Here is a 16,421-nt window from a genome sequence, read left to right on the forward strand (position 1 = left end):
TGTAATCTGCCTTTCATTGAAGCAATTTCTGGATAAATTGATGGACTAACAGAGGAAGTATTTTAGTGTACAGACAACGTTCTGTCTAATCTGTGCTTTTGTTGACTTCAGAAAACAAAGTATTCCAAACTATAAGCATATGTTGCTAGAGTAGAGGAAGTCTGTTACAAAAGAAGAGATTGCAGATATTTGTACAATGAGCACAAGTAACAATTTCTGTGTTTTTACATGCATGCAGCCAAAGCAAAGGACTTCCGTTATAACTTATCAGAGGTGCTTCAAGGTAGGCTATTGGAGATGCATTTTCAGTCCACTTGTGTTGGTCTCTAAAATCTCATCCTTATTCTGCCAGTTCAGTTATCACCTGCATCAGAGAATGTAAGTGGTGCCGGGGCTGACCAGCAGACCCTGAATGACAGATGAATGGATTACTTTGACACAACATTTGCTGTGAAAGAGAGGGCTAAGGGACTGCCTGGCTAAAGGAACCACACAGCCTTGATTGCCTGCCTCATTAGGCTTTTATTGTAGCAACAGTAAGAGATAAAGTTTATCTTTAAGACATAATCAATAGGGTAAATAATCTTGGGAGGGCACATGTGTTTGTAGTGTCCTTTAAGCAAGGGCACCCAAAGATTTAAGCTTAAGGATTCCAGTAAACACCCGGGGGGTCTGCATGTGCACAGACTTGTTTGGAAAAGTCAAGGAATAATAATTAGGGGCACTGCCTTCGACACTCTCCTAAGCCTCCCCTAAGCTGGAATTCCCATAAACAGGGCAGACGGCCTTCGGCACACCTCCCGTTTCTCAGAATGTCCTTCTTACAAACTTTCCAACCAAGTCTCATGTGCTCCCCAACAAAGGACCAATTTCTCTTTTTAAGGTCATTAGAAATTAAGATATTTTTCAGTTTCTAATGTTTGAGCTCTGTGCTATATGTAGCCTCGACCTGCAGGTCAGTGCTTTGCATTTTCTTAGCTTATAGAATTCATAGCTCTCCTTTATTATACTTGTCATTTTTAATGTGTGTGCTGTCTAAACCAGACTTTTACATAGCAAGCTTACTATTTTCCTGAGTAGAACAAGGGCTCTGGGAGGGTAAAGATTGGCCATAGCTGCCCTACTCTAAAAGTTCTGCCTATTCTTATGCTATGCTTTAATCTACTTTTTATTAAAGAAATGGTAACAGTGCTGCCCACTGCTTTTTTAGTGTTCATGCTGTATTTGAGAATGTTTTTTAAAATATTGCTGTACATTATTATATCTTTTCATAACCACTGTCCAGTGGTGAATTATCAATCATGTTGATTGTAGGATGTTTTTTAAAGAATTAAATGTATTTGACCCATACTTGAAATGGTAATTAGGTATAACAGTGCTCCTAGATGATAAAGCTTTATCAAAGTCTTAAAATGCATATTTACTGTTCTTGATGAGGAAAAGGCTCTGGTAGTATTGTCATCTCAGATTTTCTGTTTTAAGCTTTTTTTTTTTCTTAGTAGTAGATGGCCAGTGCTAATTACGTTTTTAAGTGGGATAACGGTAAGGTTTCTTTGTGATTTCAGGAAGCCAGTTTTACATGCTTTATTTTCAGAGGTCTTTTTAAAGAAGATTGATTCATGATATTTCTGTTGTAAGTGATTATAGTAAAATATAAAAGTAATTGTCCTCTTATTTTGAGTACTGATACTCGATGTGAATTACATTTAATCTGTATTTGAGGCTTGGTGTTTGTTCCTTTTGTTTTGAAAATTGATGGTGGAAGTTCATAATTTGGGAACATTAAATTTCATGTGATTGTTAGAAATGAATCAATATTATTCCTTATGTATGTTGAAATCTTTACCTAAAATATTTGTAGCAGTCTTAATTTGTAAAAATTCTGAAATGATTACATCAGGGTATTATTGTGAAACCTTTAAGGAAAAGATGATCTCAGTTATATGTTGTAGATTTGTTAGGCAAACATTTCCTGAATCTCTAAGTGAATTGCCCATCATTTTTAGATAAGATGTTAATTTAGCACTGCTTTTCAGGATTAAAAGAGCAAAGAATTGCATTGATTGGTAACATTGATGGTTGATGTGCAGGACTGCAATAGTGGTGATATTACCTTATTAAGATTGTTTTTCCTTTTGTTCCCATATCCATTTTTCTTCCCCTCTTGTAGGAAAACTAGGAGTCTATGATGCTGATGGTGATGGAGATTTTGATGTGGAAGATGCCAAAGTTTTATTAGGCAAGTAGACATTTACTTTTCGTGAGTGTTGGTAAAATACTGGGAAGAAAAGAATACTTTTGCCTTTATGATATCTATGTCAATTGTATACATTTTATGGAAGATATTTTCCCACTTAAATCATATATTTCACTATTGCTGAAATGTTAAAAGGTTTAATAATTTTTTCATGGACTCACATTTTTATTTACTTTTATAAATGGTTAGCATATAGCTCTTATAGATATACTTTTAATAAGTATAATAACTTGATATTTTTTTCAGGTTTAAAACACTTTATATTCTGAACTTACCATATATATAGTGTTAGTCTGTTTTCAAATATGGTAATTACAGCATTTTTTAGCACCATTTGACATAATCCACTCCCATTTGAAAATATAAACTTTTAAAGATTACATAAATTCATTTTGAAATAAAAACATAATAGTAAACATCTTAAAATGTGCTGTGCATATTTTAAAGATATGATCTAATGATTTTTGGCCAGGTTTCATTATTTTGGAAGTCTTGAGCCCTGCTTTTTCTATCACCAGAATTACCTGTCTTTGTCATAGACATGTTCCTCTAATAGTTAAATAAGTGATATTTGTTTTAAAATGCTGTTTTATTAGAAAGAATGGAACTGGTTTAATATGCAAATTTTCTATAATCTGGCCTGGTAAATATATATATTAAACTGCATCATTTCCTTTCTTTAGACCCAATTTTATATATGTTTCATGGGCATGAAAAAAATGGGAGGATACCACATCTGTAACTAGTGAAACTGTTTTCAGTAGATTTATCTTAACCTTCCTATAAAACAGTAAGTTCTAAATATGAAAAAAAGGGTTCAGTTGTGATTACATGTAATATAACTTCTTAATTTTACTTTACATTTTATTATTGCTCAGTGGGAATTATGTTTGCTACTTAACAGTGGAAGCTCCCATCTATGAAATTTCTTTTCCTGTCTTAACCTTAATGAAATCTTCTATGTAAAGCCATCATTACACAGCTAAATTTGAGTTTATATAAATATAGTGGGTCTCAGAAGACTCTAATTCTTGGTATGCTAAATAAATAAAGTTATATGGAATTTAACATGTCAGAATAATGCTGAGTTGCTTGCCTATAAATGTTATTACTCCATTTTATTACTTTACTTTAATGGATCCTGAATAGTGAAGCTTTTTAATTTTAAAAATAACTTCATGTGAGCCAAGGTGCCTCACTTTTAGAAATATTCTCATCCATATATTATTGGTTCTTTTAGCTTTAAATGAGCTATCTGGTCTATCAGATAGGAAGTGTCAGCTATTAGAATTAAATATGTTATTTTTCTATAAAACACACTGATTTACAAAGCAAACTTACATTAATAACTTGATTTTTAGTGTTATATTTAGACTGCAAGGTTTTTAAGCAACCACTAATAAGTTAATGAATTGTTAATGAACATTGTCATTTGCAGATGGACAGACATATATGATATGGGCAAATCATAACTTATGTGTGTGTTGTTGTTTTTTAACAAGAATTATCTATTCGGAGGTGGAACCAAATTTGGTGAATCTCAGTTCATTGGTAATCACACTATTGAGTGCACAAAGGTGCAGATAAATGATTTTGCCCTATAGGTGTACTAATTTGCAGTTGGCTTGTAGCTTCAGGAAAGATAAACAAGTCATAGGCAAGCTCTTTGGCTCACTTGTGTCATGTGACCTTATTGCTATGGTGTTTGAATTCTCTGTATGAAATGCAGCCTTGATCAGAATTAAATTTTATGACTAAAGTTCTTTCTTAGTGTGTGAGGTTATTATAGTTTAGTTGTGCCTCTCTTACTAGCAGGTGGTGGTTGCAAAGAAAGAACCTGGTGAAATTCTTGGGGTACAGAGCCATTAATTGGCTCTGTATGCTTAGGGAGAAGTTTCGAGGGTAGCAAATGCAGTGAGCATAGACCTCAAGAAAAGTCCAACTTCCTGAGAGCATTCTCATTGGAGAGGCAGCTCAAAGGGTAAGGGCTCTGGCTTAAGGCAGAGGGTGTTCAAGGGGATGGACAGAAGTAGGAAGTTGGAGATTAGGGAAGAGCTTGGCATGGTAGTGATAGTAATAACTGAGATTGTTGAACTTTAATAGTTTTGGCATTTATTTCATAAGTATTTCTGTATTCTTAAATCTGCAAATATCTAAATCTTATCAATTGGAGATAAGTTTTGGTTTTTCTTGTTAAATATAAAGAAAGTGAAATATGTGTGAGTAAATCAAGATCAATAGCCATCGTTCATTTTATTATTTCATTGGTTCTGGCCATGCCCCTTCCTACTTTGAAAATATTCTACGCCTGCTCTAGTTTACACAGTTTCCTACTTTCATGGTCAAAATTTTCTAAAATAAAGTATCCTTGATTTTGGTTTGGATAATTGAAAACTACATTGTTAGAAAAGTATTCTATGAGAACTTGTTTTCCAAACAAAATTGATAGCAGATTGATCCAAGGATTTAAATGATAAGAGTAACTATTCTGAGAGCAATCCCACTGAAGGATTACATCAGTGGCCTTCTGTCCTGTGACTGGTGCCTAGCTGGTCCCCTATCAGGTGTGGTTGGAGAACTGAAGGGAAGCCTTGGTGAACATGTATAGACTGGAAGGGGTGCATGAGTGAGCTGAAGAGAGGAAAGAACTGGATAGTGTCCACGCGAAGGCATTCACACCTGCTCTTTGGTTCGGGCCTGCTCTTAAAGGTGAAGGAATTGTATACCCAGAATTTTTTCTTTTTCTCCAAATGAATACTATTGTCTTAAGAATCACAGGAAAGTTGCATAGTTGGATAAGATAGTTTTGCTTAAATACCTTTGCATATTTGTTAGACAGTTTAGCCTATCATAGTGAAGGACAGTTAAGTTTTATAGTTTATATTTGATACTTAGAAGTACTTATGTTGGAAAATAGAGGGGAAAAAATGTTTACTGTAAACACATAGCTATGGTGTTTTAAGGAAAGAAGAAGAAGCAATGTTAATCCCACAGAGACTTGGGTGGGACTACAGATCGCCTCTGTTCATAGCCCTTGTCAACTGTTACATTCAGTGAAAAACATTCTAGTTTTGTCGAAAGTAAACACCAACTGCAGTGTGTGGTCCCCTCTTCCCTGAATGCATGAAGAATGGCATGATGTAGTTCTTCTATGGGTTAAAGTGGGGGAAATTCACTCTAATATTTATACTAGTTATCTTATTATTTATTATCCCTTACTTGCCAATCTTGATTTCTGGTAGTTATGCTACATGGAGAAATTCTGTTTGTTGAAACCTGAAATACTAAATTAGCTGGTTATAGTTTCACCTCTAAAATCACAGATATTTACATTTTTTTAACAGCCAGAACCCTCCACTGTGTGTGTTTTTTTCCTCTCCTCAAAATTATAGGCCTTGCCATCTGGAGCTTGGCAATATTGGTAACTTTGGAGTAGAGAGAGAGACTTTTTCTACCCAATGCCAGTTCTTCACAGGCAAAGAAACAAACAAAAACAATAGATGATTAAAAACAATATTGCTTAGCTTTTTTCCATCATCAGGGACTGTTTTAGGTCTAAGATTTAAAAACAACAGGATTCTGGGGTCTTTGCAGTAGAAGATAATTTCTTGGGCTTCTGGGGACAGAACTTTGGAATGTTCTTATTGTGATTAGCTAAGGCCATTGATCAAATTTCATATTGGTAGGCAGAGTGAATTATTATTAATAACTGACTTTTTATTATTGGCCACAATTCAAGGACCTTGTGTCAGTAGCCAGAGCATTATAGAACTAACATATTTTATAGAGTTAAAAATTAAGTTAATTATCTGAGTTTCTCAAGTTAACTCCAGTCCCAAAGGGGGAAAGTTTGAGGAAATGAACCTTTCTGTTTTCAATGACTGTTTATGTAAATAAGTAAATGTTTGTATACTCAACTCTCCATAGATAATATCGGGTTGGTAAATGAGCAAATCTGGAGTCTTGCAGTATCTGTCTTTTTACCCTCATACTACTATTATTCACTCTTCCCACTGACAGTAGTCAGTCGATGTTGGCTGCTGCGATTTTATGTTTTTCAGCTCTAGATTCTCTGAGTAGGGAAAGGCAAGCCTGATTAGGGGCTGGTAGGAATGGTGAGGATTGGTCAAAAAGTGCCTTTCCTTTAGTTCATATGATTGAGAGTTGGTTGTAAGATGTGCATCTTAATCTGTTTCTCTTTTTCCAAAATACCTTTTCTGTAACCCTCTGTGAGCATGATGCACGTCCTTTTTAGATAACTCTTCCGGAGTTTCTTTTTCCACCTAACTGCTCTCCTTGTTTTTTCTCTCTCTCTCCTCCTTTATTCTTATGTAGGCCTGACCAATGATGGCAGTAATGAAAATATTGATTCTCTTGAGGAAGTCGTTAATATTTTAGCAGAGGAAAGTTCAGATTGGTTTTGTAGTTTCCTCTCATTTCTCTATGATATAATGACTCCTTTTGAAATGCTAGAAGAAGCACAAGATGAAGAAGAAGGAGAAGAGGAAGAAGGAGAAGAAGAAAGTGAAACCACAAAAGGTGTTGATGGTATGTCACAGAAGGAAGGGGTTCAGGGAAAGACTTGTATCATTTTGAATTTATTTAACCAGTAACGTTGATTCAGGGACTGAAGTCATTGGCTATGAAAACCGGAAGCAGTCTCCTTTTTCTTTCTTTCCTTTGTTCACCCAGGACTTAATGTGCTGTGGGGCAGCTGCAATCCAACAGAGTCAGGCAACCATATCATCTTTTTTTCTCTAGCTAATCCCTTGCTTGGCTTCCCCACTTTAGTGAAGAAACCGGCTTTCCTCATTCTTGTAGTTGTCTACAGAGTGCATTGACAATGATGTTCTTGGTGGTATAATTGGTTTCTGTATTGTTTTGTTTCCACTTATGTATTCACTGAACTAAATTTAGAAAATAGCAAATTGTTTGTGATTAACACTTGATGCTTGTCTTTCTAACATGCTATCAATGAGGATGATTATGATGGACTTGATTATCAGAATATATCTAGCATGATTCATAAATAAATGCTTCTCTGTTGATCTTTAACATGACTGATGTGTAAAACGATGGTTCTTAAAAACCCTGATGTTTTCAGTTGTGATTGATCTAGGGTAACCAATTTGTCACATAGGTTAATGCCAACTTCAGTGTAAAATTCTGTATCGATGGTGCTTTTAAAATAATTTGAAAATAACCCCATGTTTTGTCCTGAGGGTAGTTAAATTATATATTCAGGTAGTAGTATGTCTGAATATTTCTGTGTATGAAAGCAAAATTTATTTTTAATTTCATTTCTAAATATACATCCAGAGAAAGTAATTTGCATATTTTTAAAAGAAGGCATATTACACAGGAAGGAAAATGTGAATATTATCTTAAATAATATTGTACATATTAAAATTATTCATCTTAAATAAGTCTTTTTCCATTTTTTCCTGTATTACCTTATTAATTGGCTATCAACTTTGGCTTAGGTATAATATGAAGTTTTTTGCTTTTCAAATATTCATTTTCATACTTAATCAAAATTCTTTCAGTAAATGGATTATTCTCTCACACACACACACACACACCCTTTATTTTTTTTCAGAGGGGACTATGACAAATTTAGTGTCTTTGGTAGAAATCATTCTTGTAGGCTCTCAAAATGATAGCCTGAACGTGAGTCTCAAATCAGAACACAGGAAGCACAGTAGCCTCCCATCTGCTCACCACTTGCATGTGTCAGGGAACACTGTCAATTAGCTGATTTTCTATTTTCTTTAAAGAAAGCATTATTCTATAGTTACTTTTGGAAGTGGATACACAAAGTTGCATGTTGACAGTGCTCTCCTAAAACTTAAATGGCTATTAAAACTCTGTCTTCCCTAATTCTTCATGGAATATATTTTATTCCATTGATGTTTCTGGCAGTCTAAAGCAAGCGTGTCAAACTCAAAGACTAACACGGGCCAAATAAACAAGGCATGTGGCCTCTGGGCCACGAGTTTGACATGCGTGGTCTAAAGCTTCTGACTTTGGAATGTTAAAATTCAGGAACTAATGAGTGTGATTTAATAATGTCCTTTCTGAAAGTTCATGCAGTGTTTGCCCATACTTAATGGGTCTTCCACTTCGATATGACTGTGAAATATCAAAGTTCATTAGGTTTAAATTCAAAAGCATTCTTCTTTAGGCCTCCCTCTTAATAACATCTATTTAGCCAAATGTCTGAGGGTGTATTTTTTTAAAGCAGTCTTATTTCTTAATGCTTCATTACTACTAACTCTATAAGATGTTTGAACAGTTTATAACCAGTAAATAATTAAATGTGTGTATTTAAAAATATTTGGAATCATTAATTTCTTAACAGACTTTTTTTTGCATGATACTAACACATATGTACAGAAATTAATTATGCTTTATTTTTGTAAGTGAAAAATAAGGGTGTGAGATCATAATTTGCTGTTTACCTAGTATCCCCTTAATCGGCTCCTTTGAAAGCCTCAGAGGAAGGTAGAATCCAGGCAGCTGCTGAACCCCTGACTTCTGTGACTCCTTCAACTTGTGCCAAAGGCTTATTGTGGTGAGAGAAAATAGCTGTTTGCAAAACTGGTATAGAGAATTCTGAAGCTGATCAAAATGGCCTCACTTATACTTTCTTTATTACACAGGTTGCTCCCCAAAAATGTAGACACACTTTAACAGCTGATAGCTCAATTGATGTTTATTTGTTTTCAGATTTAACCTATTGGAATTAATAATCATTCAAATTGTGCGTACATTTTTAGGACACCCCACATATGCTGTAATTCTTAATTGTCTAAGGATTTATTGTATGCTTTTCTGTTTCATAATATACTTTCCCAGCTTACACTGAGGAACTTACTTTAAAAGGCAAAATTGTATTCTGTACATTGGAATATTCATTTATAGAATTTTAAGTTGTGCTGTAGTTCTCCGCTGTTCCGATTTTGAACAGCCACAGGAACTTTGTGGAGCATGCTCTGTATTCAAATGCAGCGTCTCCTCAGGGCAGCCCTGCTGTTTGTCCAACGGAAAGGCACTGGGTTTCCTGGAGTTTGGCGCAGACATGAGGCAGTGGCACTTGGGTTTGTTTTTTTTTCTGTGCTTCAGCTTCTTTCAGCCCTGATTCTCCCTGGGTCGTGAGTGGTGGGTGTTGAGTTGGAGATGCGTCTTCTACGTGCTGATCTAATTGATTACATTTTGAGGCCTGGCTGCCAGCTTGCTGCCGTGAGACTCATGCAGAGCCTGGGACAAGGTGGGATGCGGGGAGCCCGCCTTTCATCTCGTGCTCCACTCCGTGTTCCGGAAACTGCTTCCCTGTCTCAGAGCTGTGTCCACACATGTAAGAAACCTTTTTCTGCTTGAGTTCTGGTTTGTTTTCCTTTATCATTAGCTACTCTGAGCAAAACGTTTCCTTGTCTGTCCTGATGTTTATAACTTGGAAGAATTATCAAAAGCAGATGGAGGCATAGACAGTTATTCTTAATTTGTACAGTCGGCAGTTACACCTTTTCGGGATTCATACTCAGTGACTCTTGCTGAAGGAGATTCTGGTTTATAAAACAAGTAAGACATTTTCTACTGTGGGGCTGTGGAATTTTCTTTGATCACAGTGCATAATTGGAGGTTTTTAATGAAATTCAGGGACTCAGACTATTATCACAAATTGATTGACGAAACATTCTCTGCCTCGGTTATTTGTTGAGTTAACCACCTATTGCATAGGATAGGTATTAGCTAAACTGTGAACTCCTTGCAGTTAGGAATCAGGTCTTAGATTTCATTTGAATCTCTCTTCAAAGCTGAGCCTAACATACAATGCTTATTAAATATTTCTGGGGTTAGTTCTGGTGAGTGAGAACCTCAGGAGTCACCCATCCTGTATAATAAAAGCCTAATATGCAGATCGATCGAAACACAGAACGACTGGTCGCTATGATGCGTACTGACCATTGGGACAGACGCTCGATGCAGGAGCTGCCCCCTGGTGGTCAGTGCACTCCCACAGGGGGAGCACCGCTTAGCCAGAAGCTGGGCTCATGGCTGAAGCAGCAACGGTGGTGGTGGGAGACTCTCCCGCCTTCATAGCGGCGCTAAGGAGCAGTGAGTAGGCGGGCGGTAAGGAGTGAGGGGTCCCGGAGTGTGAGAGGGCACAGGCTGGGCTGAGGGACACCCCCCCCTTCAGTGCACAAATTTTGTGCACCGAGCCTCTAGTTGTATAATAAAACACTTTGGTGTTTCTTTCTTTTTAAAACCAGTTTAAATAAGTGAAACAATTATTGGACATATTTCTTTTAGAACAAATGACCTTTTGAAGTTCACACAAACTGACCTATGCTAACAGAGGTCTTCAGGTGATCTTCCTGATATTTCATTTGTATTTGAATCTGCTTTTTATCTTTATTCAAACTCTGGCTGTAATCTCTTTCTAAATCTAGTCTTTCAGTTCTGTTATATTCTAATCCTCCCTTCCGTACTTATCATAGAAGGTTGTGAGGTTTACAGCTTCCTTTTTTAAAAAAAAAATGTCTGTGATAACATAGAGGTACCAGCTATTTAAAAATATGAAGGAAATTGGTGTAGTGATATGCATTTTGCCAAAAGTAGACATTCTTTCTAGAGCAACAGTCTCTCCAGTTCACGGGACCTTTACTGAGGTGTTTTGGGCCTCTTTTTGCTATCTTTAGTCAATGTTGGAATAAATTAGGATGCTTCAGTATGGGAAGGAGGAAGATGAGAAGCCGAGGATCAAAGTGACTCACAGGGGCTGTGGGAGTGACTGAAATGGCCTAAGTATAAAGTGATACCCGGCCTATGAATTCTGTGGCCAACTCTGAAATTCTGCAGTAGATTTCTGTAATGGAACCCGTCTTCTAAAATTATATCTATCGCATGTGTGGGAGCCCAGGTCCAAACATTGGCTTGACTGAGCATTGTAATTTCATACAGAACGTTTCATGTGGCACTGAGATTATTGCCAAAATAATATTATTACCTTTAGGCAACTCCTTCATGTTCTAAGGGAAGAAGATTAGACTTTTCCCCAAATAGTCAACAGTAGTCACTTAGAAACCGTCAGAGTAAACATATAGGACAAAAAGGAAGTAAGCAACATGGTGATTTTTGTGTGTGTCATTCTCTTTGTAACCACATCCTAATGCTTCTTTGATGACTGCTTTCAATGGAAATAGATTCTATCCATAAAAGAACTCTTACCCAAATGGATTACAGAATTCCTTGTCAGTCTCTAATTGATATAATGTTCTCCATACTACTTGGAAATCATTTTTAAGGAGTTATTGTATTATCATGAATTTTATTTTTGATGGGATTGCTCCTATTTTCCCCCTGGAAAAATAGGGTGCACTTGTTGATTGTTGACCCTGTAAAGAGACTTCACATCCACCATAGTTACAAATGATAAAAGATTAATTCTGCCTAGAATTAGGCAAAATATAAAGCAAAGTCTTACATACATGCCTTGTGCTTTTTTCTGGGGCCACTTCTCTACTCCCCACATTTGTAATTGTTCCCCCTCTTCATGCTGTCATCAGTCCTGGGTCACCTCTGACCCTTCTCCACCAGTGGGCTTCGCGCTGTTGTTGGAAAAGAGCTGTTGTAGATTTACCTGCGTTAACCTCTGTGAGGTGCTCTCTGCTGTGCCAGTTCTTCTCTTCAGTGGGTATTCAAACCTTCCATGCTTGTCCATCTTCCATCCTCTGTGGAGGTGATTTTGCTTTCTGCTTTACCAAGGTAGTCAACCCTGGCTTGGGTTCCATTATCTTCCTTTCCTTACACTGTGTGGCATTTACTCGTATAATTGTTTGAATCAGTTTCCTCTCTCGTTGGTCATTTTTTCAGATGTGGCATCTTCTGGTTTTCGAAGTCAACCTTTTCTCATGTGTCCGCTCCATCTGTCCTCATCATTTCTCCCCTTCCCCATTGACTCAGTTTCTTTTTGCTATACGTAAGCTTTTGTTTTCTCTAGCCTTCAGTGCATAGGAACACAGATGAAATTCTTCAAAATCTTATTCCTTTTGTTCCCTGTCCGCCTCCCCCCTGCCCCGGAGAATCTTGGGAAAATACTTGTATGATCAGTTTTCTTCTAAGGCAGTGGTTCTCAACCTTCCTAATGCCGCGGCCCTTTAATACAGTTCCTCATGTTGTGGTGACCCCCAGTTTCATTGTTACAAATTGAACATAATTAAAGCATAGTGATTAATCACAAAAACAATATGAAATTATATATGTGTTTTCTGATGGTCTTAGGCGACCCCTGTGAAAGGGTCGTTCGACCCCCCAAGGGGTCGCGACCCATAGGTTGAGAACCGCTGTTCTAAGGCGTTAAGAGCAGTCCTCATGAGAACTCTGGGTTTTGCTCACCTTTCCACCTATGGTTTTTCATCACTGCAATGTGACCACCTCTGGAACTGCTTCTAAACCAATCTGGAGACCCTTATGGGACATTTAATAATTAACTTAATTTAGTAGTGTCCTCATTCTAAACTTTTGTTCATGCCTTCCTTCCCAAAACTGCTCCTTTAGTTTTTAGGACATTGCGTTTTAATTGACTTTTCTCTCTATTCTTCAATGCATAGGGGCTTCTCTGTTAATTTCCCCTTTTCCAAGTGCTGTGTTTTCTTTCATATCTATACTATTTCCTTCAGATACTGAATATGATAATTCTGGCTTAAATTATTAGTTCAATATTTGTCATGTCAAAAGTATTGAAAAATTATTGGCTACATTCTTTAAGTTTAGAAAAGGTAGCTTAAATTGATGCTTTGGAATTTTACACAGTACATTGCACATTGTTAATTTGTACCATTATAAGGATTTATACCCAAACGGGAAAAGTTTTAAGTACTTATTAGTTTTCCTGTTTCATTAATCTGATAGCAATCTGGTATTTTAGTTTGTTACTAAAAACCTTTAGCTTTTTCACCAGTATAGTTCTTTTGACCACAGTGGGGTTGGAGGGTGGGGAGTGTGATTTTCACCACTCTGTTTTGTAACGGAATCCAGGGCTGCATTTCAGAACCTGCGCAAGTCAGGAGGGGACACTGGCATCACTAAAAGTGCATTCAAGTGATTTGTGCTGATTTACTTTCCACCTGGGATAATGCCCACATATTTAGAAGTTGGCATTACAAGAATACACTTGATATTTTATTGTGAAATAAATTTTCATGTGGAGTGGTCCAGAAAAACATTTAGTATCTCAGGTAACATGCTGTTTTCAGTAGCGTTTAGGAAAGAATCAGGTTTTTCTGGGAAAATAATTGTCATCACACATTGACTATGGTTGTGTATGTATATCAGGTAATTGGACGGATATGGGAAGGATTTGTATCCAAATGGGAAAAGTTAATTCCCACATGGAACCGTTAATTCACTTTTTTTTTAAATGTAGGAAGTGGTAAGATAGAACTAATACATCTTTCCCCCGAGGGCGATGATGTGGATAGTTCAACCAAAATAAGTTACCATTCTCACATGGACAACCTCATTTTTGTTTGTTTGTTTTTAAATATTTTTATTGATTTCAGAGAGGAAGGGAGAGGGAGACAGAGACAGAAACATCAATGATGAGAGAGAGTCGTTGATTGGCTGCCTCCTGCATGCCCCCTAGTGGGGAGCGAGCCCGCAACTTGGGCATGTGCCCTGACCGGGAATCAAACTCTGATTGCTTGGCTCATAGGTTGACTCAACCACTGAGCAACACTGGACAGGCTCTGGTGTAAGTTTTAAATAAAGTTTGAAACTATGAGGAAAAAAACAATGATTACTCAAATAGTAAAGAAAAAATTCTATTACAATATACTATCCTTTTGGGGGGATGGCAGTGATGATTGGGTGGGGAAGTAAATTCCACAGGTCCTTTCACGCTTGGTGCTTGTAATTGATCGCCTGCGTCACTGAGCGGAGTCCACTGACTTCCATGCCCCACTGAGAAGGAAGCACCATTCCCCGTGGGAATTAGACATTTCCAAAGCCAACAGTTTTCCCATGTCTAAGGCAAGTTGTGATGTTGACTACATCATTGGCTGATTATAATGATTTTTTTCTCTTGTAAATAGTGAAAGTAAGGTTCCAAAATGACATACATGATAGATGTACATATGTTGAAGGAGTGTATTTTTTAAAATGGTGAATTTAACTTCTGTTTCACAGACACATGGATTTTAACTATTTTATAGATACTTAATTTTTACTTACCTTAATATTTTGTTTATAACCTATTTTCATCTTATAAATGTCAACAGAAGGACCCGGTGGGGTAGCCAAGAGAAAAACTAAGGCTAAAGGTATTTTCTGTTTTTGAAATTAGCCTTGAGTGAATCAAGTTTAATGCATGGCATTTCCTAAATATGTTATGTAAATGCAGCTACTAATGCTAAACATTATTGCTTCTTGGTTGTGGGTTCACCTTTGGTCATAAGTAGTTTTATCAAGACCTCATTAAAAATTTTTCTGCCTCAAGCCTATAATACTAAGTAATTTTCTTTCAATACCATCAAACTTCGAAGTCTTCAAATTAAGAACATATATAACACTATCATGATATTTGTTATACTGCGTATAAATTTATATATACAATTTCTACCCTCCATCCTAAGGCCTTACTTAGTTTGAATTTTTAAATTACTATTGGGGAAAAAAAAGATAAAATCATCAGTGATTGATTTCATTTCTCCAAAAGCTCTGATGAGTTTTCATAGGGCACAATAAAAGCTAGTTCAGGCAAACTTGTAGTTTTCAGTAAAATGAACTTAAATGTATAATCTGGAGCACTGTATTATGTTGGTATAGGATTTACCACGTTTACTCTTTGAATTCTTTAGAAGTGATTGTACCTGTGAACCATTCTATGTAGGCTAACGGCTTATTATTACAGTTTATTTTATATCTCTCTGGTGTTTCTTGTTCACAGGCAAATATTTATGTCCTTCCCAGAGAGGGGCTTGGGGGCAGTGCATGTTTCTCTTTATAAATTTGTAATATTCTTTTGTGTCTAAGTGCTTGGCATATTTGTAGTGTGTTCATTTTTGGGGGGGAGGGGCAGTGAAACATTAACAGGTGAAACTTACACTGTGTGAGTTGCAGGCTTTTGTGATTTGTATTTTAATTTTAAGGTTAGGCTATTTTAACGTTGTATCTCACTTGAATAGTTTCTGGGAAGAAAACAAAATTTTTCACCATTCCATTCTTACATAAATAATTACAAAATAAATGGCCAGAAAAGTATAATTTTACTTCTTGCCCTGGAGAGGCCCGTTAAACATTAAAGGTTTAATGCCTTGAAGACTTGTGCAGAATAAGACCTGACAGCATGGCTCTTGCAGTGTCGTCACCTATGCTGCTCTGTGAACAGCACTGAAGTAGGATGAGGACTTGGATGGCTGGTTCTCTGTGATTGCTATTTTGCATTTTTTACAAGATTTTAATCAGATGTTCAGGAAGAATTGAGTAACATTTTGTGCGGTGTGAGTTTTACATCATTTTGGTGGGCAAAAACATCTTCCACAGTTTGTTATATTAGAGGAATCTTTTATGTTCTTTGTTTCTGCTTAAATGCTACAATGTGCCGTAAACACCTGCTTCTCTTATGATTTCCTAATGAGAGAGCACGAGGTGAAATTCAAACCTTTGGCTAGCGGCACTATTCAACTTTCTATTAAAAAAATAGAAAGCAATGTCTCACACGAGATTTGGAATTTCCATTGAATTGCTCTCTTCCCTAAGAGCATGGACAACATATATATGCTGGCTTGAGTGATTCTACATAAACTAACAGGAAATATTTTAAAGGAATACTGATTTCATAATATTGAATGTGAGTAGAAAAGAAATTCTAATTATCATTTTGATACAATAGATAATGACTTTTAAATTTTATACTCATGGATATTGTATTTTTCTTAGTTAAAAAATTAAATCCAGTTTAACGGTTTTCAAGGATTAATAGCACAAATATTTTAAGAACGTAATTTTTTGTTAGAGCTAAAAATTTTTACATTATCTTTGTACAAATACAAGTTACAGAAAATTTGTTCTTATATTGTCAGTGTTCCTTTAATGATGTCGTTACAGTTGTGAGATGTGAGTTGTTAACATTGCAAAGTGCTGCCTTTCTGGATACACTCAT

The 16,421-nt window shown here is 36.3% G+C and overlaps 1 protein-coding gene across 14 annotated transcripts in view; it reads left to right on the forward strand.

Annotated features, from left to right (window-relative positions):
- ASPH (aspartate beta-hydroxylase) overlaps positions 1 to 16,421 on the forward strand; it is a 192,588-nt gene that overhangs the window by 55,711 nt on the left and 120,456 nt on the right. For 6 of the 14 annotated variants that reach the window (XM_059673092.1, XM_059673093.1, XM_059673096.1 and 3 more), the window contains exons 3-5: positions 239 to 283; positions 2,171 to 2,239; positions 6,593 to 6,805. In XM_059673092.1, the coding sequence (XP_059529075.1) occupies positions 239 to 283; positions 2,171 to 2,239; positions 6,593 to 6,805 (327 nt within the window). Of the gene's footprint in view, positions 1 to 238; positions 284 to 2,170; positions 2,240 to 6,592; positions 6,806 to 14,538; positions 14,581 to 16,421 lie in introns of all 14 variants that reach the window. The other 8 variants (XM_059673102.1, XM_059673103.1, XM_059673100.1 and 5 more) reach the window with 5 other exon arrangements.

The sequence above is a fragment of the Myotis daubentonii genome, chromosome 17, assembly GCF_963259705.1.
Source record: "Myotis daubentonii chromosome 17, mMyoDau2.1, whole genome shotgun sequence".
NCBI classification, from domain to species: Eukaryota; Metazoa; Chordata; class Mammalia; order Chiroptera; family Vespertilionidae; genus Myotis; species Myotis daubentonii.